General features: G+C 39.4%; 1 protein-coding gene across 3 annotated transcripts in view; it reads left to right on the top strand.

Moving 5' to 3' along the window:
• Window positions 1–23,690, top strand: part of PRKACB (protein kinase cAMP-activated catalytic subunit beta) — a 79,477-nt gene that overhangs the window by 52,802 nt on the left and 2,985 nt on the right. For 2 of the 3 annotated variants that reach the window (XM_066626543.1, XM_066626542.1), the window contains exons 2-9: window positions 5,720–5,781; window positions 6,729–6,857; window positions 9,877–9,975; window positions 13,523–13,605; window positions 13,992–14,118; window positions 14,726–14,821; window positions 17,143–17,265; window positions 21,177–21,341. In XM_066626543.1, the coding sequence (XP_066482640.1) occupies window positions 5,720–5,781; window positions 6,729–6,857; window positions 9,877–9,975; window positions 13,523–13,605; window positions 13,992–14,118; window positions 14,726–14,821; window positions 17,143–17,265; window positions 21,177–21,341 (884 nt within the window). Of the gene's footprint in view, window positions 1–2,016; window positions 2,063–5,719; window positions 5,782–6,728; window positions 6,858–9,876; window positions 9,976–13,522; window positions 13,606–13,991; window positions 14,119–14,725; window positions 14,822–17,142; window positions 17,266–21,176; window positions 21,342–23,690 lie in introns of those variants that run through there. The other variant, XM_066626544.1, reaches the window with a different exon arrangement.

The following is a 23,690-nucleotide window of genomic DNA, read 5'->3' as shown; positions in this document are numbered from 1 at the left end:
CATTTACTACCATTTTTAAAAGAATATATATGGTAGCTTATATACAGTCCCAAAATGCAGTCACATCCCATGGTAGCATCAAGTCTAATATATTAAAAATAAAATATTGAAATGAATGGGGACCCACCTAGTGCGTCCCGACCCACAATTTGAGAAACACTACTTTCTTTATGGAAACACATTCATGCTTCCATAAATGGTTCACTCGATCAAAAGCGTGAGAGATAATCCAAATAGATACCTAAACAACTGCAGGTGCTTTCTTTACTTTTATCAAGCTCAACTTCAAATGTGTGGACTGCATTATTTTTGCTAGTTTTCACACTTCCAGTGGCCTGAGGACATTCTTGCCCTGAGTGAATTCCTGGTGATCTTCTATTTAAAAAAAAATTGAGCAAGTATCTCTTGTACAACGAATAGGCATAGCATCCTTAGGTTTCACAAGATATTTTGCTTTGTGTCCAAATGCTTAGATTTCATGGTATTTTTTGTAATTTTTATTGCAGTTTTCAGTTAGAGATTATAACGGGTATTCTAAATAAATAAATAAATAAAAATGGCATTTGCCAAGAAAATACTGGAATTTGTTTAGACTCAAATCTGATTTCTTTGGATGTTTATTATTTATATTTTACCATGAGTTCTGTGCAGAAGAGGCTTTGTTCTGTGCAGAAGAGTGCAGGGATGCTGACACTACCATAGAGAATAATCAGCATAGAACACATGGGAGACAAAAGGAGGAAGAGCTGAGAAATTCATAACATAGACTTGTGCAAATAAGGGCGTGCATTCCTCCTGGATATTTGCTTTTATTTGCTCATGGGACTGACTTTTTATGTGAAGTTGTTCTAGAAGTAATAAAATTGTATACGTTAAACTTCCAGCAGAATATGATCAGCTACTGTATCTATAGTATATTTAAAATTCTAGAGATTAGCAAATTGTTTCCATATGCTTAATAAAATAATTGATACTTTCGTGAAGGTGTCTAAATATAGCTTCCTTAACTACATAATATTCCAATTCTTGGAAGCCACTCCTTATATCCACTTACAGTAGCTCTAATTTCCAGGTTTTAGTTGTATCACTTTTGCTACTGTAATGAGTCACTTGTTTGAGCTGGGCTAGATTAATTGTTCTTAATAAATGTTAACTCACAGATGTGGAATGATATGACCTATCATTTGAGAGGGGAAAATTTTTTACTTTAGGCACAGCCATTGTATATGAACTAAATCCACATTAGGGGCTTGCATTCCAACATTTGCTAGTAAGATTTGTAATCTTAAAAAAAAATGTGTGCAGAATTTTTAAAAATGAATATTTGAATGTTTACGGACACCTCTTCATTCTTCTGAATTTTGTAAACTGCTATCTACCTACTTTGTTCTGCTACCTGCATTTGGTAAATTGTTACTTCATATTGTGTGTGTGTGTCTCTCACTTGTAGAATCTGGTAAACTTGTTTTTTCCAGTGTATACCGTTGTCTGATGCAATTTACTGCACAAGTCTTTATAATTTTTGGTGAAGCTTTTTTATAATCACAAAATTTTGAAAAGGGGAGGTGTGTGGTTTTTAAGGGGGAAATGAAAATGTGCATACATAAACATTTGCTTGAAATTTTACCAAGTTGTTTTATCCTCTCTATACAAAATAGTGTATACTCTTCACACAGTAAATAGCTTACTTCCTGCCCCACAGTGGTTTTATTTGCATAGTATTTTGCCTTATCTGTGGTTTTTATTCTAAGTGTATATTGAGAGTTCAGTGTTTTGTAGAGTGATACGTCCAATACAGATAAAAATAGAATAAGTAGCATGCTTGGAATTGCTGGTTTAACTACTGCAGTGTGACCATCTAGGAAACAGTCAGCTGGCTACATTTTGATAAATTGTTTTCGTTCTCTTCCATGAAGTTCTGTCTTAAAGACTTCACTTTTTTTGTGGATAGAGTTAAAACTACCTCAAGTCCCAAAAAAGCTACAGGTGGACAGTTTTCCCATATGCACGCACAACTGGATGTTCTCAGCCATGCAGCTGCTTGGCTTTTCTGTTCAGCAGTGTGAGTGGGTTGCTATGGAAAAGTCAAATCTTGTGTTTACCCCCACTATTCACAGCTCTGTTTTGTTGCAGCCTATGTATGACATTTCATCCAGCATGTTTCATCCAATAATATGGCTTTGAGTGATTATGTAAATGATGTCTTTATTTTGGAGATTTTGTATGTAGTGCATTTATCTGTATGAGTATGCTGTTGTACTTTTTGCTTTAAGTTCTTAACTCTTTTCTTATGAGTCATGTAGCATTCAGTGTATAGTACTTTACAATTCTTATTTGTTCTGTGTGTGAAAGTTTTTTGTGTTTACCTCCATTTTGGTTGTTCTTTTCAGCAATATTTGTGATGCAGCCTGATCCAGTGTGGCAATATGTGGGAGGGTTGGTGTGTTCTGCTGCCCATTCTTGAGATGGTGGATGGGTAGCAAACTAGGTGTGGGTGAAATTTATTTCTGTGTACCTCCCTTGGAAAATGTGTAAACGCTTTTTTCTCTTTCTTTCTTCTCCTCATCACATCTATGTGGGTGAATGTTCCTGCAAATCCTTGGTGAAACCTTTAGAAACTTTTGGTATGCTCGTTCTTTCATTAGACCCCACAGTCATTGACTATACTATCAAATTATTACAAAAAATGGGGGAAGTAAAATTATGATACAAAAACATGGCTAAAATGTGCTACTTGGGGTAGAAGACCAGTGGTGGCTATTTTTACATTTTAAAGATAATCATGGACTTCATAAGCCCTTTATCTAATTTTAAAGGATGTGTGTGTTTTTCCTGATTACTAGTGCTCGAGGAGAAATACAAAAAGATATAGATTATTAAGAAAAACAGTTGATGTAAGGACACAATAGAATAGAAAAGATTTATGCGTGATAAAAGCAGTTCTAAAACATATACAGGACAATTTTATGCATGTCTACTCCTACTGTGATCAGTGAGACTTATTTCCAAGAAGTTATATTGTAGCCAATAAATAGAGATGTGCCCAGGTATCTCCGTTCCAGAAACACACACACCCCCATAGTTATGTGAAACTGCGGATACCATGGATGCCCAACCCTCACTCTCCCAGGGTGACCCTGGCTCTCCTAATGCCTTTTAGAGACATAAAAATGTAACTTCCAGTTTTTCCATCAAAACTGGAAGAAGCATTTTTCCCCTTTACACTGTCATTATAAGGCCTGCAGAGGGTGTGAACAGATGCACGCAGCCTCTTTGGGGCTCACAATACCTTCAGGAGGCAAGGGGAGCACAGCTCTCCTCACCCACAGAGGGTTAGGGCCCTCCCGCATCCATGGATAAGTGAATCCGCGGATATGGGAACCGCTGATATGGGCCCCTTTGTAGTTCTGAGACATTTTTCATCTGCTAGTGAAAATTATCAGGCATTGGGACTAGTTGAAACTGTTGAGGCAGAGTGTTTCACAGTACGAGGACCATAACAGAGAAGGCTCAGTAGGTATTCCCTGTTACAGATCCAGACTGATTATCTGCAGGTTTGAGACTCTCAGTTTTATTGAACTTTATGCTCACTATGCTTGTTAACACTTGGGGTAATGACAGATTCCAGAAGCACTGACTGTTGATTCATTTCTGGACTACACTCAAGGTGATGGCTCTGGCTGTCTCTGTTCTCCATATACAGTCATGCCTCGGCATGTGCGGGAGTTCTGGCATCTGCAGGGGAATTCCAGCAGATAATGAAATCCATGGGTCAGGCACTCTGTAACCTTCCAACCAGAAGTTGTGATTTTTGACCTTCCAAAGGCTTTAGAAGGCCTTCTGAAGATTGGGGAGCCTTCCCTGGCTCTCAGAAGGTCCTCTGGACATGACCAGAGCAAAGCTTATGTAATGTAATCCTCACATTGGTAGGATACAGGGTGCTTGACCCACGGATTTCATTATCTGTGAGTTTTGGCATCTGTGGGGTTCTGGGAACCAAATCCGTACAGATACTGAAGCACAACTTGTTATGGAGACAGCCAGAGCCATTACCTTGCATGTAGCCCAGAAGTTAAATTGACAGTCAGTGCTTCTGGAATGTAATTACCCCTAGTGTTAACAAACATAGAGTGCAAGTGTTCATGCACTTAACTCAAACATCCTAATGGTGTGTCAGCATATAATCATTGTTAAAGTGTTGGAGTTCCACCATTTTAAATGTATTTGGGATGATTATTACTGCCTTAGATTCACTTTAATATAGTCTAATTTTTTGTCAAAAAATGGGGTCATTTTTTAGTGAACATTTCAAAGAAGTGGGAATGAAGCACACAAACTGGGCCTTTATTTTACTGTAAAGGACTTCATAAGTCAGGTTCCACAGAACCGCATAGCTAGATATGTGTGGTCAAGGAAGGCTTTGACTGAACTCCATCTTGAATTTCCTGACCAATTGCCTTTCTCCTTCCTGCTGCTCATATGCTAAATGGCAAACTGAGGAAATTTCCAAAACAGTTTGATATGGTGTGGAGTTCCATTCAAAAATCTCACTGGGTAAAAGTCCAGTGGTCTGGCCAGGTGAGCATCAGACTTTGTCTTGACCAGATAAGACTATACCTCCCTATCTCTGAACATACAAATACTTCAAATTATCTTTCTAAAAGCAGTTTCTCAACAAGAAATATTTGCTGTGTGTTGTGTCATCAGCTTGGGTAGGGAATGCTTGTATGGGTTGAAGATAACTAAATTGTCATATCCTACCTTTTTAAAATGTTGTGAACATAACCTTCTGGAAACTTCTCTTGAGAGTTCCAGTAGGGTGATGCAGCAAGAATATTATTCAAGTTCAGTGCAAAAGCTTTACAAAAGATGGAATGGGGTTACTCCGTCCTGATTTCCTCAGACCAATACCTTTATTCTCTAATTGTTCTGCCCAGAGATAAGTACCCTTCATTTATAGTGGATGCTTACTTAGACATAAATCTTGCTATGTTCAGTGGGGTTACTCCTTTCTAAACGTGTTTAGGGTTGCAGCCTTTCAGAATTTCATAGAATAACTGACTATGGTTTGAATGGTAATGATCTTCAAAGGTTTAAAAATATATACACAGTGTGTGTGTATGTATATGTGTGTGTGTGTGTACACACACACACATACTGTGAGTAATGACAAATACCTATATATGTGCACATTTTATACAGTCATGTAGAAGTATATTCCTACAAATGCAAAATTAGGTCTTCAAGGTAGTCTCTGACTGTGGGCCTCTCTAATGTGCAACTTTGTAAACCATTTTGCCTTTGCTTGCAATAATGCTGTGCACTTGATTCTTCAGCTTGCAAGCAGCCTTTAAGCAAAAGTGATGCACCACAGTAAGGGGAACTGTTTGTTTTCCAAATGCCAATAGGAAATATTATTTTTTTAAATCTGACTCCAGTACAACTAAGTGAGATCTGCATCACCTTAAAGTCTGCTTGCGTGTACAGTGATGTGGCCTGTTAGATATAAATTAGTTTAAGCAAATTGTGCTGAAATATATTTGTAATTCATAAGCTTTAGAGAGCTGTTTAGAGCTACTGTAGAAATCTTGCTTCTTTAGTTTGTAAGTTGGAAGAATATGAGTTAATCTGCACTTTAAATAGCCTTACATCATTTCAAATAGCTTTATTATGGTAGTAAAATCATACTCAACAAGTACGTTTTTCTTTGTACTTTCAGTGAAAGAGTTCCTAGCCAAAGCCAAAGAAGATTTTTTAAGAAAATGGGAAAGCCCCCCTCAGGTAATGAAACCACTTAAACTGTAATCCTTTGTGCTTGGAAATAAGACAAATCACTCTTATATGCTCACCTTCATAAACCATTCAGACATTATGCTACAGTAATGAGAATTCCTAAAAAATATAGGAAAGCATAAAACTCTGAATGTTGTTTCCATTCCATGGATCTGTTTTGTGTGACCATATTTGAAGGTGACATGTGCTATTTCACTATCCACATTTTGTATTGTACTGTTTGGCCAAATAAATATTTTCCTTTGATTGCTTAATCTCTCTGCACAGAGAACTTGTTGATAACAATTTAATACTGGGTTGTAGATTCATTTTGTGTAATATGTTGTGGAGTGGCAGATTTAACTAGTAGAACACTGTTGTTCAAACTGGGATCTAGTATTGGTAAATCCTTTTTCTTTGTTAACTTCTGTATGACTACGTTGTTGTTGATCTGTGACTTGAGTTTAGAGTCTTAGCCAGCAAAGCTGTACTTTGCTGTACTGTGATAGGAGGGACAGAAGCATTCTAACTGCAGTAAGTAGCTCTTGAAAACCAAATTATATCTATTCAGAAAATAGAACTTGTCAAGGGTCTGTCAGGGTTACATGTAAGCATACTTTAAAAACTATCAGCATGTGTAGAGAGGTGGATTGAATCAACTGTGCCCCCCCAATGATAAAAGGAAATGCCCTGAATTCCCAGAGGCACAAGGGGAGGGTATACTTCATGAGTGTTCTCATCTCTTATTATGTGAGGTGAAGCCAAACAGGTAAAGTACCATTTGAATCAGCTTATTGTCATGTCATTTTTTTAACTTCTACATTCAAGAAATTTACCCAGTTTGGGCTCACACTTACAACAGTGTGATGATTGCTAGTGCATATTTTAGTAGAAGTTTATAATATTTTGATGTGTTCATACTTTAAAATATTTTTGTCTGTCTTGTGCTTTTTCAGAATACTGCTGGTTTAGATGACTTTGAGAGGCTAAAAACGCTTGGAACTGGATCATTTGGCAGGGTCATGTTGGTGAAACATAAATCTACAGAACAGTATTATGCTATGAAGATACTGGATAAACAAAAAGTTGGTACCCTTTTTAATAGCGTTGTGTTTGTTGTGAATAGTTTCGTTCTGTTCAATGCAGACTGACCATTGTTAGGGAAGGAGGGAAAACCCCTCTGTAATCATTTCTTTATATGCAATTTGAGTGGTCTTTTCTATGCTATTTTAACCCAGGGAAGCAAAAACTATTTTGCTTTTGAAGAAGAATGAACATGCTAGCTGTTTTAAACATACGAGTTCTTTCAGCTAAATCGTGTTGCACAGAAGTTGGTCAAGTGGCATATTCAGCTGTGGTTTTTCACTTTTGAAGAATTGCCTTCAAGTGAAGAGGTAAAATTCACATAACTGAGCAAATGTTCAGTACCAGGCACTTCTGTGAAGGGGAAATCGAAAAGGGGAATAGTATGTTGCTAACCTGGATAGGAAAGTTAAAAAGGATAGCTTTTGAGGTTATGGTGATGAAAGTGAAGATGAGGCACATGCCCCATTCTGTACCTATGGTGCATCAAATACTACTGTTGTGGTCTAATTCTGACCTTGGTCATAGGAAACATTGTTTATTGCCTGAGTAAGGTAAATAACTCCATTTTCAAACACCTCTAGTAATAATAGAATACTGTTGCTAGCCAGTTGGGTTGATTTGATTACCTTTTTCCTGCATTTTGAACTCGTTTTACCTTTTTGGAATTGCCAGTACCCCAACTGAAAACTTAGTTTTATTGGCAGTGTCAAAGTTCAATTTTTTTTTTTTCAGGTAGGATATTTTAAAAATATATTTAAAAAAAATCTTTATTGATTAAAAAATAGGTTGAGTCCAGGGTATTAATGCCGGGAGTTTTGGTGTATCCTGTTGCACTTACCATTTTGATGTTCTAGCATGACATGACAGGCAGATTATTTCACTACAACTGTTCCCACCAGTATAGTTTCATTTAAAAATCTTTGTGCAAACCCACTATATATGGCTTGATTTCTTTTAGATAGAACTTCCCCGGAAGTAATAATTATGCAAAAAATAAAATTCCAAAATGCCTTTATATTGGTCTTTTTTTACTGTTGTGAAATATTAGAACAGAAATATACCGTATTTTTCGCTCCATAAGATGCACCTGACCATAAGACGCACCTAGTTTTTAGAGGAAGAAAACTTACTTTTAAAGTAAGCCTGCCCTCCCCCTGTGGCGCCTGTGCAAATGAGGACCTTGCCCCCGGTGCGGACCTTGCCCCCTTTGTTCTCCGCCTGCCCTCCCCCTGTGGCACCTGTGCAAATGAGGACCTTTCCCCCGGTGCGGACCTTGCCCCCAGTATTCGCTCCATAAGACACACACACTTCCCCCCCACTTTTTTTGGGAGAAAAAGTGCATCTTATGGATCGAAAAATATGGTATGTTTAAAGAAAAAAGCTCCCTGACTTTAACATTTGCATGACTTTGCCTTAAATATATTACAACAAGCAAGCAAATCTGTATGAAAGAAGCTTGAAAAAATATCTAGCAAAATGTTGATAGAATGCACGCCTCTACAATGCCCCCCCTCCTCGCGTCATGCCGGCCTCCCGGCCCCCTCCCCGTGTCATGTTGGCCTCCCCCCCTCTCCGGAATGCCCCCGTCCCTGCCCCATTTGCCGTTCTGCAGCCCAGCAGTCGCAGGCACTGCCAAGCTGCGAAACGCGGGCACCCGCCAGGCGGTGGCTCAGTGCTGACCGGAGCTAAGCCACCTCCAGCGGGAGCCCTTACAGCACATTTGCGACTGTGGTCCGTGCCGCAGAGGCATGGTGCGGACCATAGGATTGGGCCCTCAGTGCCCAACTTTCTAGCACCAGTGCAGCCGCAATGCAGCCCCAAGGTAAGGGAACAAATGTTCCTTTAGCTTGAGGATGCCTCTGTGACTGCCTCCCTACCACAGGTTGCAGTTCACACCCCATTGGCATGGCTACACTGGCACTGGAAAATTGGATAGGATTGGGCCCTTAGTCTATGGACAATTTACCAACTGTGTCTTCCTAAATATAAAGCTTTGTAAGTGTCTTAGGCAGTGGACCACAACACATGTCCCTATGCTGTGAGGCATTCACAAAACACTTTGCCCCAGTTAACAATTTGGTGGATTACTGGGTCATTCCAGTACCAACCACTGGGGTGGGGGCTGCACTTGATTAAGCGTGATTGCACACACTCACTAGTTCCTATGTTCTGCTTCAGATTTTCACCATCTCGTATGAAGAGTGGCTTCATAGCCACTTCCTTCTTAGCTTGAAACCTCTTTTGAGAATTGAAAGTGAAATTGGAAGAACAATGTATATGACTGCCTAGCAGTCAGTCATGTATCCGCTATTACCTCTCTGTTCTTCAGGGGAATGTGAATGACTATCTAGCAAAGGCCTTCTTGATTCCCCTATCCAGATAGAGGTCAAAGGCATAAAGACTGATGAAACATCTTCTAACAGAGGTAGAAGGAAAATTCCCATGAATTTTTGCCTACTGCAGTCTGTAGTATAACGTGGGTACAGTATGCCCTGCTTTTGAGCTATTTATGGCACTCACCACCATCTTTCAAAACTTTTACCCTTAAGTTGTATGTTCTTCTCTTTCCACTAAACCAGGGGTGCTCACACTTTTTTGGCTCGAGAGCTACTTTGAAACCCAGCAAGGCCTGGAGATCTACCAGAGTTTTTTTTACAATGTTCACGCCATCATAACATATAACATTTATGTGTACAATGTATGTTGGTGTACCTTGAGCCCCACTGAGTATAACAGGACTTACTCCTGAGTAGACATGCCTAGGATTAGGCTGTGAGGCTGCAATCTTAGCCACACTTACCTGGGAGTAAGCCCCATTGAGTACAATGGGCCTTACTCCCGGCGTTTCCTCCCAGAGGTACCTGAAGGGGGGGTCGGCACTCCGCGATCTACTCATTTTGCCTCGCGATCTACCAGTAGATCGCGATCCACCTATTGAGCACCCCTGCACTAAACAGTACTGCTTGTGTGGATTATTTTTTGTTTAGACTAAAGAATTTAAAATGTGTTTGCTTGCAGGTGGTTAAACTGAAGCAAATAGAACACACACTGAATGAAAAAAGAATATTACAAGCAGTGAACTTTCCTTTCCTTGTAAGACTGGAGTATTCTTTTAAGGTAAATATTGTAAAAACAAGTAACACTGATCATTTTTCTAGTGTAGATTTCTGTCTTTTAATCTAGTGAGTCCTAACTTTCATATCAGTTCTTGCCAAATCATGGTAAAAATGTTTTTAGATTGCAGTGGACAAAACCAGAGACTGAAGCATTGATTGAAGCCTCCTGCTCACAGACAGTTCAGAAGATGATAAATCTGCAACTTTGTCGCAAACTTTAGGAACTGTATTGCTTATTCAAATGAAGCAAAAAGCCCACATATCTTAATTCTCTTCTTTGTTCAGTGAAACCCATCCACATATCTCTGGGTTAGGATGTGTTGCTAGGAGGCAACTTCTTTCTGCAGCAACTGCCTGAACTTACATCAAGGAAACTTTTCTCAAACATTAGAACGTGGTGTAAGCTTGGTCAGTTCTTTCCACAAGGACAGGAGGGCAGGTAGAGGAAAGGTCCTTCAGGGCTCGAAAGGCAGTCTCTGAATCTTATATCTGGATGAGGAGTGATGTCCCCACTCATTCTCACAGATGTTGTGGACAGGCAGGCTCCAAGAGTGTTCCTGTTGGCATGAATCCTGTGATGACAATGACAAAAAACATATCAGAGGAGACCTTTTGGCTGGATCAGCACATCCAAGCGTCCCCTCAGTTGACTTCTTTCCCCTGCAAGAGGGAAGAGAAACCTCCTCACAAGCTTATATGCTCTGCAAATACCAGCTGTCAATAAAAGGAGCTTGAGTTAGGATGTTACTATCCTGGCATCCTCCCCAGCACCAGACAAGCTTCTGGGATTTCATACAGTTGGTACCAGCATCACCCACTCTTTCTGCCCTAAGTCTGGCCGTTTCAAAGCCTCATTGACAACATGGGGCTGTCTTCCTACCAAGCTCAAGGCACACAAACCAGTCAGTGGAGAACAAGAACACAAGTAATGCACCCCGGGAACAGGAGAGAATGCAGGCCCAAGAGACATCTGTGAGATTGGAACTTATTGTGGATAAGATTAGAACTTATTGTGGAGGAAACTTGATAACTTGGGGCTTGATAAGAAGCTCTTTTATCTAATTCAAAATCTTCATTCTCATTCCTCCCCTTTTAATGAAAAATTTCTTCAAGTTCCTACAAACTTAGGTGTCAACGTGGCTTCGTACTTGCCCCTATGTTACTTAGGGCACAATCCTAACCCCTATTTCAGTACTTTCCCGCACTGGCATAGCAGTGCCAATGGGACATGTGCTGCATTCTGCAGTTGGGTGTCATTCACAGAGGCCTCTTCAAAGTAAGGGGATGTTTGTTCCCTTACCTCAGAGCTACATTGCCCTTATGTCAGTGCTGGAAAGCACTGACATAAGGGGTTAGGATTGTGCCCTAAATCTGATGATTAATGACTTGACCCCAATCTTGATTTCACTGGATGTGCATTACCTGAAATTAAGTACTCTGGGTGTCCTACTTTTACTATATGCTGATGATATGGTATTGTTATCACGAACCAGATTAGCCTTATGTAGACTGATTTTGAGTTGTATCAACTATTTGGCAGATAATAATCTGCAAATAAATTTTGAAAAATAAAAAATAGTTGTATTTAGAAAATCTTGGAGGCCTCACTCCTGGTCGTTCAAGGGTCAGATGGTACAACGGTCAAAGAATTTAAGCACCTAGGCCTGTGTTTTCATTTTAGACATACATGGTTGTGCAGCAATACCATCTGCTCAACCATCTGTGCAGGCCATAACCTGTTTCTTTTTTACCTGGGGAAATTCTTATATTCCTGCTGCCTTACAGGCCTTTAATGCTAAAGTGATATCCCAGCTTCTTTACAGTATTCCTAGTTGGATAACAGCGTTTAATAGAATGCTGGAGCAGGTCCAGCCCTTCTTTTTATATAAGTTCCTCACTGTTTTATTTCATACTCAACTCTCTGTTTGGAAACTGGTCACCAATCTATTGAATTAGAGGTCATCAAGAGTTCTGAAATTCTGGTTGTGAATCAGCTTTAGGGCAGATCAGTACCCTTTGTTAAAAGGAGTACTCACAGATTTGTTTATTTTGCCTGGTCTAACCCTTTAAAAAATCCAGCAAATGGGCCTCACAGTTGGTTGATTGGGATCTGGATCCCTTGCTGCTGCAATTAGACTATTAGCAAGATTTCTAGACAGGATTCTATGGCAGGGGCCAATAGAACTTGTTCCCCATTACATTATGATCTTACGATAAACTATAGCAGTAGGCCCAACTATCTTTTTGTCTCCACTGTTCACGTAAAAGACGGGCATTTATGTTAGCACATCGAAATGTCCTTCCCTTGAACATTCTCAGAGGCAGATATAAAGGTATTCCTGCCATTGCAACTGCTTGTCGGGTGATATTGACTCTTTACCTCACATATTGTTACAGCTATGCCAGTACTGGAAAGTGGGTTAGGATTTGGGCCCGAGTCCTTTTATATATTACTTATGTGTGTAGTGGGTAGTGTAATATGCTATCAAATGTATGTTCTTTATTGTATGCCAATAAAGTTTCTGAATCTGAAATCCTTAAGGGGCCAGAGGTGGGGCTTTTCAGGCTAGGGTGTCGCAATGCCCAAGTTTGAGAACCTCAGCCCTAGTTCCATCAACTTAGATGTGACAGAACGTAGCCAACTCAAGAATGCTACCACCACAGTCAATTTGTGGGAGAAGGCTTCACTGGAAGAGCAGTTTAGGATGACCACCTGGTCATTGGTTTATACCTTCACTCATTACTGCAAAATAGATTATTTTGCCTCCTCAGATGTAGCCTTTGGGCGATACATTCTTCTAATTATTCTGCACCTAGGAGGAGTAAACTTACGTCGGCAATGGGATTACCACCTTTGCATATACTGCTTTTCAACAGTCTCGAGCTATCTGCCTCCTATCCATGCAGAGAGAAATTAAAATTCTAGACTGACTTGTGAATCTCCTTTCTTTTCAAGGGAAAGAAAGCAGTTTAGTCCACCCTCTATTTTGCTGTCTCCTTCTCTGACTTACTGTAGGTCATTTTCTGCTTTGTTAAGATTAACTGTAGTTATATATATTTATCCCTTTCCCTTCTTAGGGGATTAGCTGTGAGCTATATTTTTTTCTTCCTGTGGGGATTTTTTTTCCCTTCCTGCTGGTTCTAGTTCAGTCTCTTTAGATTGCAGATAGTTTTTTTTGTTTGCAGTTTGTCTCTTATGAAATCTCATGCCTGGGAGGAATGAGAGGAATCGCCTTCTTTGGAAACAAGTTTCAGACTGCCTTCCTTGCTCCCAAGGAAGGGCCTATTCTTAAGCTAGCTCCCCCCCCCCCCCCCACAGAAGAACAGAAATTCACAAGTAAATACCAAATTTTTGTGTGGGTTTTTGGTTTACTTTCATGGTTCAACCTGAATGTTTCTCATCGGGCTCTGCTGACTTTTCCATTCATGTTCAGTTTTCAAGAATGCAAGAAATTGGGTATTTCTAAGTTTTATTTCTGTGAGATATAATTTGCTTTGCCTTAAAAACATTCTTATGTTCCAGCTGACTGTCTTTCACTTTTCTTTAGGACAATTCTAATTTATACATGGTTATGGAATATGTTCCTGGGGGTGAAATGTTTTCACATCTAAGAAGAATTGGAAGGTTTAGGTAAGCTATAGTAATTAGGTGTACAAAAAAAATCTGTGCTATTGATTCCAAATGACATGGAGTGGAGATGCAGGCTGGCAGTACATTAGGTTTCAGAAGTTTAACAGATATTTACTAACAAATTCTTCCTTAGTAAGAACTCGAAACTTCTATGAAATGACTTTGAAAAAATCATTTTTCTCCTTCAATACTATTAGTAGTTTTCTGACATATTCCACATTTGGTATAGGAGTATCTTTTGAATTATTTGAGAAATTTTTGTAAGAGATCAGTTCATTTCCTGAAATTCTGCAAAGCCTGCAAATGTCGGTGTGTTTAGGAAATACAGTGACTATACCTTTGATGAAGACTGTTGTGTAAGCATCAAATATTTTCCTTTATTGCAGTGAGCCACATGCACGGTTTTATGCAGCTCAGATAGTGCTAACATTTGAGTACCTCCATTCATTAGACCTCATCTACAGAGATCTAAAACCCGAAAATCTTTTAATTGACCAACAAGGATATATCCAGGTATGATGCTGATAAACGTTTACCTGTGAAGCTTCATTACTCATAACAAGAAATGTAGGATGCTGAAATCATTGCATAATAAAGAAATGGATAATGATAAAGAATTAACCACCTGGATGAATTTGTTTTTATTACATAAAATTTGTGAACTTTTTTTTAGTGAAAAGCAGTATATAAATATTATGATGATGATTTGATTTACAGGTTGTCAAAAAGAATCCTGAAACTTGATCCTACCTAGTTTGTATTTTAGCTGGTTTGAGTGAAAGATTTACAGTTAATTGACAAAAAGTTATTATGAATATCACTTAATGTTAAGCACAGCATGACTAGCATGTCACACTTGGATTCCTTTTGCATTTTTCATAGCTTCTAATGAAAGACAGATTACCTGTCATGACTGCCTTCTTGATCAAAAAGATATCTAAAATGGACAATGGAACAGGAACACATTCTGAGTGGGTCATAAGACAAGGAACTACTTCTATGGTTGAACGCTTTCTGAAACTGACCTACAGTGTTGAAATTCCTTTGTGGGGAGAAGCAACTTAAAATATATGTAATGAAAGCTTAATAAAAAGTTGGGTAACTTTCTCTTTGCTACTAGGTCACAGACTTTGGGTTTGCAAAAAGAGTAAAAGGCAGAACCTGGACGTTATGTGGGACACCAGAATACTTGGCACCTGAAATAATTCTCAGCAAGGTATTTCAAAATATTTCACAGTGTTAACAAAGTTAAGAGAGTAAGACAACAGTCTTGGGTGTACCTACCTACTCAGAAGGAAGTTCAATTGAAATCTATAAAACTTAACTTCCAAATAAATGCAGCAAGGATTGACATGATAAAATTATTAAAAATACGGACTTCTGTGGAAACTATCACAATTAAGTTTTGCCTCATATATGTACCGTTAAGTAGTAAAGTCTTCCTAAGTATCCTAGAATGCACAATCTTTACATCTCAGGGAATGGTTTTACTCTAGTCTAGTACAAGAAATATGGGAGAGATGGGTAGACTATACATGTGTGTGTGTTGACCAACAGGAACACTTAAAAATTAAACAAATATGAATGGAAGAGAAGAATGAGAGTTTGTTTTAAAATACTTCAAGAAGGGTAAAAGACTGGCAGCTAGCTGGCTACTACAAAGTTACCACAGTTTTATTAATGGAATGTAGCTGCATCATCAAAAAGCAGTGAATTCTGATACTTGAAATTTTCTGCTGAAATTCAGATTTGAATGAACCCCTTATATACATCCTTATGTATCTCAAATAAGCACTGACCTATTGAAGAGAATTCCTTGGCTCATTTATAAAATATTAAATCTAGCATTTAAATGCTTGTGAACTACTTTAGAAGGAGCTTAAATTGGATTATTGCAGACGTGTTTAAATCTAAGCATATTTCTAAATTATAAAGCATTTTTATTTTTTCAAAAACTTTTAAATTTCATATTTCAGTGGAAATTAAATTGTGGACTTTCAGAGAAGCTATGGTAGCAGGTATTTAGAACTGTGATGGGTTCCACCTTACATTTTAACTGGTTAAACAACAAAGATTGCTGGATATCATGTTCCAAAACCTCTGCGAACGACTTCAAAAAGTTGTTCCCCCCCCCCTTAACTTTTCCATCCCATTATATCACGGTCTTATGGTGTCATATCTCTCCTTTATGACCAACTGAGCAGCATTCTATTTCTCTAGCAAGATTTAGTCTTCTGCCATCCATGGTCACAGAGGGGAGGTACAGCAAGATCCCTTATGTAGAACGTATCTGTCCCTGCAGTCGTCCTCAAATTGAAACTATTCAACCTATTTTGTTTTACTGTCCCTATCAGTTCCCATTCCATCTGTTTGTCACGATTGATACTTAAAAGAGAGGGGTTTTCTGATTTACAGAACTTGAAACTTTTTCTCAATGATTGTCCATTTGATATAATGGAGATGGTTTCTAAATACTTAGTTTCAGTGTACTCCAAGTATACCTAGTCTACTTGTTAAACCTACTACAGATAATGTTCTGTATTTTATTTTATTAATTCTAATTTTACCCTACCTTGTGTGCCCTCTATGCTTTCTCTTGTAGCTGGCTGTTGCCACATGTATTATCTATGTATGCCAATAAAGATTATTGGATTGGTCACTGGATTATGGTTAAATGACAAGTATTTAAATAAAGTGGCTTCATCGTTGCATAAAAGTTCCATGGAAGCAAAGTGGTGATTCCCTAACTGCTGAAGAGTTTGATCCATGTCAGTTGGAATAGTTTAAGCCATTTCTGTCCAAACTTGCATATACACTAGAGGTTCTCAAACTTTGAGGGAGCTTTACTCCCTCAGTAAATTCTAGTGGGGGAGAGGCTAGGGCAGTGACACGATCCCCAGGATTGTGTTGCTAAGGGGGGGCGAGGGGGTGCTTTGCACTCACGTTGTGTAGGCAGGGCTGCAGCAGGCTGCAAGAGGTGCAGGGAGCCCTGCGCAGTCCTCCCCAAGGCTTAGAACACTCACTAAAAGTGGGTGCAAAGCACCTGCAAAACGGAAGTGCTTTGCACCTGCTTTTAGTGAACGTTCCAAGCCTTGGGGAGGGCTGCGCAGGGCTCCCTGCACCTCCTGCAGCCTGCTGCAGCCCCTTCTACATAACGTGAGTGCAGAGCACGCCCCCCTTAGCGACGTGATCCTGGGGATCGCGTCGCTGCCTCCATCCCCTTCCCCCGCCCTGTAAAGGGACAGGGGAAGTGTTACACGTAATGCGACCCACCAGTTTGAGAACCACTGATATACACAACAGGGATCAAATGTGTACACCTGTGGGCTGGGCAGAAATGGGTTACTCTTGGGTTGCTTCTTGCAGTATGACAAACATGCAGAGCAAATTACCTGCAAAGCATCTAATTATTTAAAACTGCTTCTGAAGAAGACTGCATATAATATTTAAAACGTCAGCACTTATATGCAAAGTTTGATTATGTTGGTATTAATGTTTCACTCAGAAGCTCTAATATTTATACTTCCTTTTTCTCAGGGCTACAACAAAGCAGTGGATTGGTGGGCCTTAGGAGTGTTAATTTATGAAATGGCAGCTGGATATCCTCCATTCTTTGCAGATCAGCCAATCCAGATTTATGAAAAAATTGTTTCTGGAAAGGTAAACAAAGGCGGCTATTTTTATTGCTTTTGGGAAACATTGTTATTGAAAAAGTTTTGTGTCAATAGGAACCTAACCAGGGTGGAGGGGGGATAGAAAAATATTCATTCTCTCTCTTTTTTAAATAGCTCTGTAATGTCACAGTCAAAGATCAAGCAGAGGATACAGTAGTCTAATTTCTGAAGTTAAACAGATGCCCGCTACTGAAGTTCTAGAGAGTTGTATCCCTGCTGTGTTTATGCAAAGGACTGTGTAGTAGGCCAAACACAACATAAGTTAGCGTAAGCCAGAAATTGTAAACTGAAAGGGAAAGCAAAGTTTTCATAGCGTAACTATTATTTCTGTTACTACATTAAAATTAGTATGGCTCAAGTCCAGGGTATTTGAGAGACTGCCACCTTCCATATAATCCTACCTGTCTTCTCAGATCATCAGAGAGGGCCCTTCTAACTGTGCGGCCCCCAGTACAGGTGAGGGGGTTGGTGGTAGGAAATAGGGCCTTTTTGGTGGTGACACCCCATCTATGTAATTCCCTCCCCCTGGAATTGAGAACATCTCCCTCTTTGGAATCCTTTTGGTGGGGTCTCAAGACTTTTTTTATTTAGGGAATCTTTTCAGTGTTGACATCAGGGGGCTGGCACTTTTTATGAAACATCTTTTTGACTGATCCAATTATGCTTTACTATTTTTATGGTTTTAATTGTTTTTCTTAATGTTTAAGTGTTTTATCCATTGTATTGAATTATTTTGTAAGCTGCCTTGAGGGCCCTAAATAGTGTGAAAAGGCAGGAGATATCGATATAAAATTACTGAAACATATTTATAAAATGGGCATAGAATTGTTGCTTATTTATTCCTGTATCAACTGAAACTATCCCAGTTGGATTCGATTTTACTGCATGCATTTCTCATTACATTAACAATGAAGAACAGAAATAAGTAGTGTGTCCTTTCTTTATACGTTAGCCTTGCCACACTACCAAGTGGTCAACAGACACCTGAAACAGATCCATTGTAATGATCCTCTGTCACCAATTTTACGCTGTGCCTTTCACATACTGAGAAAATGCATAGTTTGACATTGTGCAAATATCTAGCAGAATATCTTTGTATTTATTCAGATTGTTCTGTGAAAATGTAAGGTTATGAATTTGCTAAAAAACAGACAGAAGATGGTGAAAATTCTGGCATGATTATACTATTAAAAATATTACTAATTCCTAAAAAGTGTAAGTGCCGCTGAGGTTACAGTTCTATAAATGGATATTTGGATGTATGCCCCATTGAACTCAATTACTTCTCGGTAGACATGCCTAGGATTGCATTATGAATTTTCTAAGCATTGCTTTCTTACTGTAGAAAACTATCTTGCTTTTTATGGTTTCCTTAAAAGACTGATACTAATGAATCCCTGGAGGGATTTATCAGCATTGTCTCAAACAAGCTATCTCAGTAATATTTATATGTAAGTAACCATTGTGCCAAACCACAAGCCCTTTAGCTTCTGCCAGCTTGTCAAAGCTTTTTGAAAACCTTAAAAATTCTCATCTACATACTGCAGAGTTTATGGGGTATTTGTTACTTTTTAAAAATTCTTCCTTTCAGCATTTGTTGGCAAGTATACCAAGTAAGTCCCCAAGCTTAAAAGCTTGGACTAGTTAGCAGTGTTTGTTGGTAGTTAGTATATGCCAGCTTGAAAACTTCAGAAGTGTTATCCTAGGTTCCCTTGCTAGATTAAGCCACATAAGTGCCCCACATATTTTGTAGCCTACAGTAGCAATCTGGGAAGCTCAGCCACAAGCTAGGTTCCTGTTCTGTGAGGGAAAGCATTTGCCTGTCTTGTATACTAACAGGAGCATTATAAGATGATGACCCAGTTTAGGTAGTAAGGTCTGATATGTCTGCCCAGCAAGGATGGCTAGGTGGGCTTTTCTGTTACCAGAGACTCACATTCCAGCTCCATACACCAGGATCCAAAGGGCACCGTGAGGCTAGGCCCAACTGCTGCTTCTCCTCCTGTGGAATGTGCAGTGTCTTTCTATTTTATTTAACACAATTACATCTCTCCCTTTAACACAAGTGCTCTCAGGTAAACTTATGAATCAAATTTGCCTAACAATAAAAGCAGTAATCTAGTATCCATTAAAAATTAGATTGCGGTAAAACTATAGGAAACCACAGCAGCTAAAACAGCTAAGAAAGTATTGGGCAAAACAGCCAGTAGAGGCTTGAAACTTCACAGTGTCTGGGGGAAGAGGAGATTTTTGCCTGGAGCTGAAATGACATCAGAATAGGTACCACGTTGATCCTCTCTGGAGAAAGCGTTCTATAGGGTGGGTACCACCACTGATAAGTCCTCTCCTCAGTTACCTCCTCTGTTATCTCAGAAAGATGATCCTGCTGCTTATGCAAATCTTGTGTTCAAAAAAACTCTTACCATGAAGGTTAGGGGGGGCACTGATCACTAAGCAAAGGATTCATGGGTGCAGGGAACTAGTTTTATTTCGTAAACTCTGTTCAGAATATACACGTTTATTAAAATCCATGAGAAAATTAATTAACAGTATTTTGTATTTTGCCGTTCTTAATTTTCAGAAAACCACTTGAGCTGATCAGCACAATAACTAACTCCTAGGCTGCAGTCCTAACCTCACTTTCCTGGGAGTAAGACCCATTGAACACAATAGGACTTACTTCTGAGTAGACCTGGTTAGGATTGTGCCCCTAGTTAGGTCAGTTTAATTTTTTTTTTTTTGCCATCTGTAAAACTTGCTATGTCAGCTTCAATAATTCTGTCTATATTTTCTGTTAAACTGTTGTGTTTGCCTGTTGTGGCAAACGAATAACTTTGCATGTGTTCACACGCTGCTAATACTACTGCAAATATAGTATATAAATACATATCCCATTGTCCAACACAAACTTAAGACTCACTTCAACTTATTGAAACCAAATAAATGAAAATCTTTTTTTTAAAGCAAGCATATCTTGTACCCTACTAAAGTTAGAGTGAGATGTTGCAATAGACACGTAGCTGCTGTTGCTGAAGTAGCAACCACGTATCTTCTTCTGTACTTCTCTTCTAGTTTACTTTTAGTACACAAATGCTACCCTTGCTTATGGTGCCCAGACCAAACATGCAAAAATCCATGTAGACATTAGCATTTCTCATGGATGTAGCCCACATTCGGCCCCAAATGTACATGGGTCTCCTTAACTGCAAATTGTTCTCCACGGAATAAACAGAGCTCTTTTCACTTTTTAATTCATGAGTTTGGAATCTTTCATATGGGTTTTGAACATCTGGTTGGAAACTCCATGGTCATCCAGTATTCATGAAGGAGGTGAAGTAGTGTCCTAAGTTGTCCTTTGGGGTGGGCGGTGGGGGAGCTTCTCCACCAGAGCTTGTTCTGGCTTAACTTTCTTAGGAGTACAAACTTTCAAAGAGAAACTTCTGCCCATTTTAGTGGTTTGGTGCTTCTGCGATATGCAGATTGCTGAAGGAGGGAGGGACTAGTGCATCTTTTCCCACAGATATCAGATTGGAGTGAACATCTGGTTGCAAACCCCATGAGGGTTGAGGCTTTTGGGTGTGATTTCCCACAGATGAACTGTGTTTCGTTAGGGCCTGGGTGAAGTGGTTAGTTTCTTATAGTTAGCAGAGATGACCAATTGTTCCTGTTCTCCCCAGTTTAGCATCATTTCCATTTGCTGTTTCCATCATTGTGTCTTTTTTTAGATTATGAGCCACCTTGAAACTAGGGACCAGTTTCTTATTCTTTTACAATTTATACTGTTTTGAGAAATTATTTGCTGAAAAGTGGAATATAAGTGTTCTGAATATTTTTCTTTTGCTCTTTGAAAATATAAATAATCTATAATGCAGTATATACTTTGAATATGTTTCGTAGGTACGGTTCCCATCACACTTCAGTTCAGACCTTAAGGATCTACTAAGAAATTTACTCCAGGTAGATTTGACCAAACGATATGGAAATCTCAAGAATGGTGTAAATGACATAAAAAACCACAAGTGGTTTGCCACTACAGATTGGATTGCAATTTATCAGAGAAAGGTAATTTTCTTTTCAGGATAAAGTCAGTGGTATTATACAAAGACCAAGCTTATCTTCAGTTAATGTAAGCACATGTGGTGCTTTTGAAATCTAATGGAGGGTTTTAAAGGGTGGGTAGATTTTGTCCTTGAGGATGAGGTAATGAAGTGTTCTTCTTGAGTCACCACTACATTTCCTTGAATGAAAATGTTGGAACTTAGTTCCTCAGTTATTTTTCTGCTTAAAATTAAGCATCGACTCTTCCTTCCCCTTTCCACCCTTTCAAGTGTTGCTAGGACACTCCATTTAACCTTATCATAAATCTCTGTACTGTCTGCAAGGTCAGTGTTTAAGTTTTTTACTTTCAGTTTAGGTGTATTCTAGTTTTGTTAATACCGAAGGTTCTGACATTACCTTCAAAAATATAGTAAATTATGTACTTTTTCTTATACAAGGAATAACAGAGATGAGTTTAGACTTGACTACTAAAGTGTTTTCAGCTCCCACAAAAATCACATTGATTGGTACAGGTGGGGCCTCCGTATCCACATGGGGAATCTGTTTTCACACCCCTTGCAGATACTGAAAATCACAGATAATGAAATCTACGGTTTCGGCCCTTTTAACCCCTCTGAAAGCAACCAAAGCTATGCTCTGGTCGCCCTCAGAAAGCTTTCTGAAGCCTGCAGAGGCTGCACGTGTCTGCCTGTGGCATCTGCAAGCTTCAGAATGGCTGTGTTGGCAAACAAAAAACACAACAGGGAAATCAGAAGTTGGGTTTTTTTGCCCATTTAAGACATTCTGAGACTCGGAGAAGCAAAAAAGTCACTTCTGGTTTCCAGAGGGAAACCAAAAGTTATGGTTTTGTTTTGTTTTTGCTGGAATGGCCAATCTGAAGCCTGCTGAGAATGTGGGTGGATGCACGCGGCCTCTGAAGGCTTCAGAAAGCCCTCTGGAGGCAACCAGAGCACAGCTTTGGTTGCTTCTGGAGGGTTCAGGTTGGGCCAAGTCTGGCTCAACGTGGTTCTGGGGGAACTCGTGTTGAGCCAGATCCGCGGATATGATACAGAGGCCCCACCTGTATTTTCTCTGACTATCTTATAAAGCTGAATTAAAAGTTCCTGGAAACTCTCAATTCTCTATATTAAACAGTTTGGAAAGTGTTTGGAACCAAGTTTGGAACCAAGACATTCATGTCCACCTCCTTTAAAAAAAAGAAAAAGCTATCTTTGAAATGATATTCCTGGAATTGAACTAGTCCCTGTGCTAAGCATATGAATGTATGGATAGATTTTTTTAATTTTTTGCCTTTGTTTTAGAGATACATAGACCTGTTCTGTACAAAAACATTTTCAAAAGCCAAAGCTCAAACCCCACAATAGTTTATAAAAAGAAACTGGTGGTTTCGCTACGCAACATGACCATACAGTAGTAGTTATAATCGGTAATGTATTAATTATCGCACGACAGGCTGTGATTAACACCTCAGTGTAGTCTTTTAGTTGGAAAAGAGACCTCTTCAGCAAATGTGCATTTTGGAATGGTGATCTTCTCATCTTTATTTTAAATTATTCATATAGTATGCAGCTTGTGAAGTGAGGGCTCTTTGTCTTTTGTGATTCATCCCTATGAAACTTGTTTTCATATTGAAATATTTGTGTCTTTAATGCTTCACTATTCTAATGCAATAGGCAGTTGATTAAAATTCGTTGGGATTATGTTTTCAGGGAACCCTTGGCAAGCAACCCTCTGTGGGTCCCCTCCTATCTGGATTGAACCCAAGAGAGTTACTCTGCCACTGTTACACAAAGACTATGGGAACAGACGTGGTCTTCAAGAAAAGCAGTGGGCCCTTCTGCTGAGGATCTGGGCCCTGAGCAGATGTCCAAAAATGCCAGTTTCTGATGCTGGCCCTGCAAGCAATGGTTTCTTTTGTTCATGCTCAGTTAGGATGTATATTGGTATAGTATAGAGCAGTGGCACACTCTATACTCAGTGGTACTCTTTAGGGAGCATTGCTCCCTAAATAAGTCTTTGCGGGGGAGGGGGGAGGGCAGCGACTTGATCCCCAGAATTGCGTCTCTTAGGGGAGGCAAGGGGGGTGTTTTACTTACTTAGGGTGTCTGCAAGCAGCAGGAGGTGTGGAGAGCCCCGTTCAGCAGGATTCCCCGAGTTTTAGAATGTTGAGAAACAGTGCACGCAAAGCACCTCCTGTAAACCGGACATGGTTTGCACATGCTTCCCACACCACCTGCTGCTTGCAGTCACCCAAAGTAAAAGCAGCCTGCTGCCCTCCCTTGGTGATGCAATCCTGGGATCGCGTTGCTACCTCTCCCCTTTCCCTGCCCCTTAAAGGGATGGGGAAGCATT

This window comes from Tiliqua scincoides, chromosome 4 (assembly GCF_035046505.1).
Source record: "Tiliqua scincoides isolate rTilSci1 chromosome 4, rTilSci1.hap2, whole genome shotgun sequence".
Lineage (NCBI taxonomy): Eukaryota > Metazoa > Chordata > Lepidosauria > Squamata > Scincidae > Tiliqua > Tiliqua scincoides.
The sequence above is the reverse complement of the archived record's forward strand: the minus strand, read 5'-3'. Positions and strand labels throughout refer to the sequence as shown.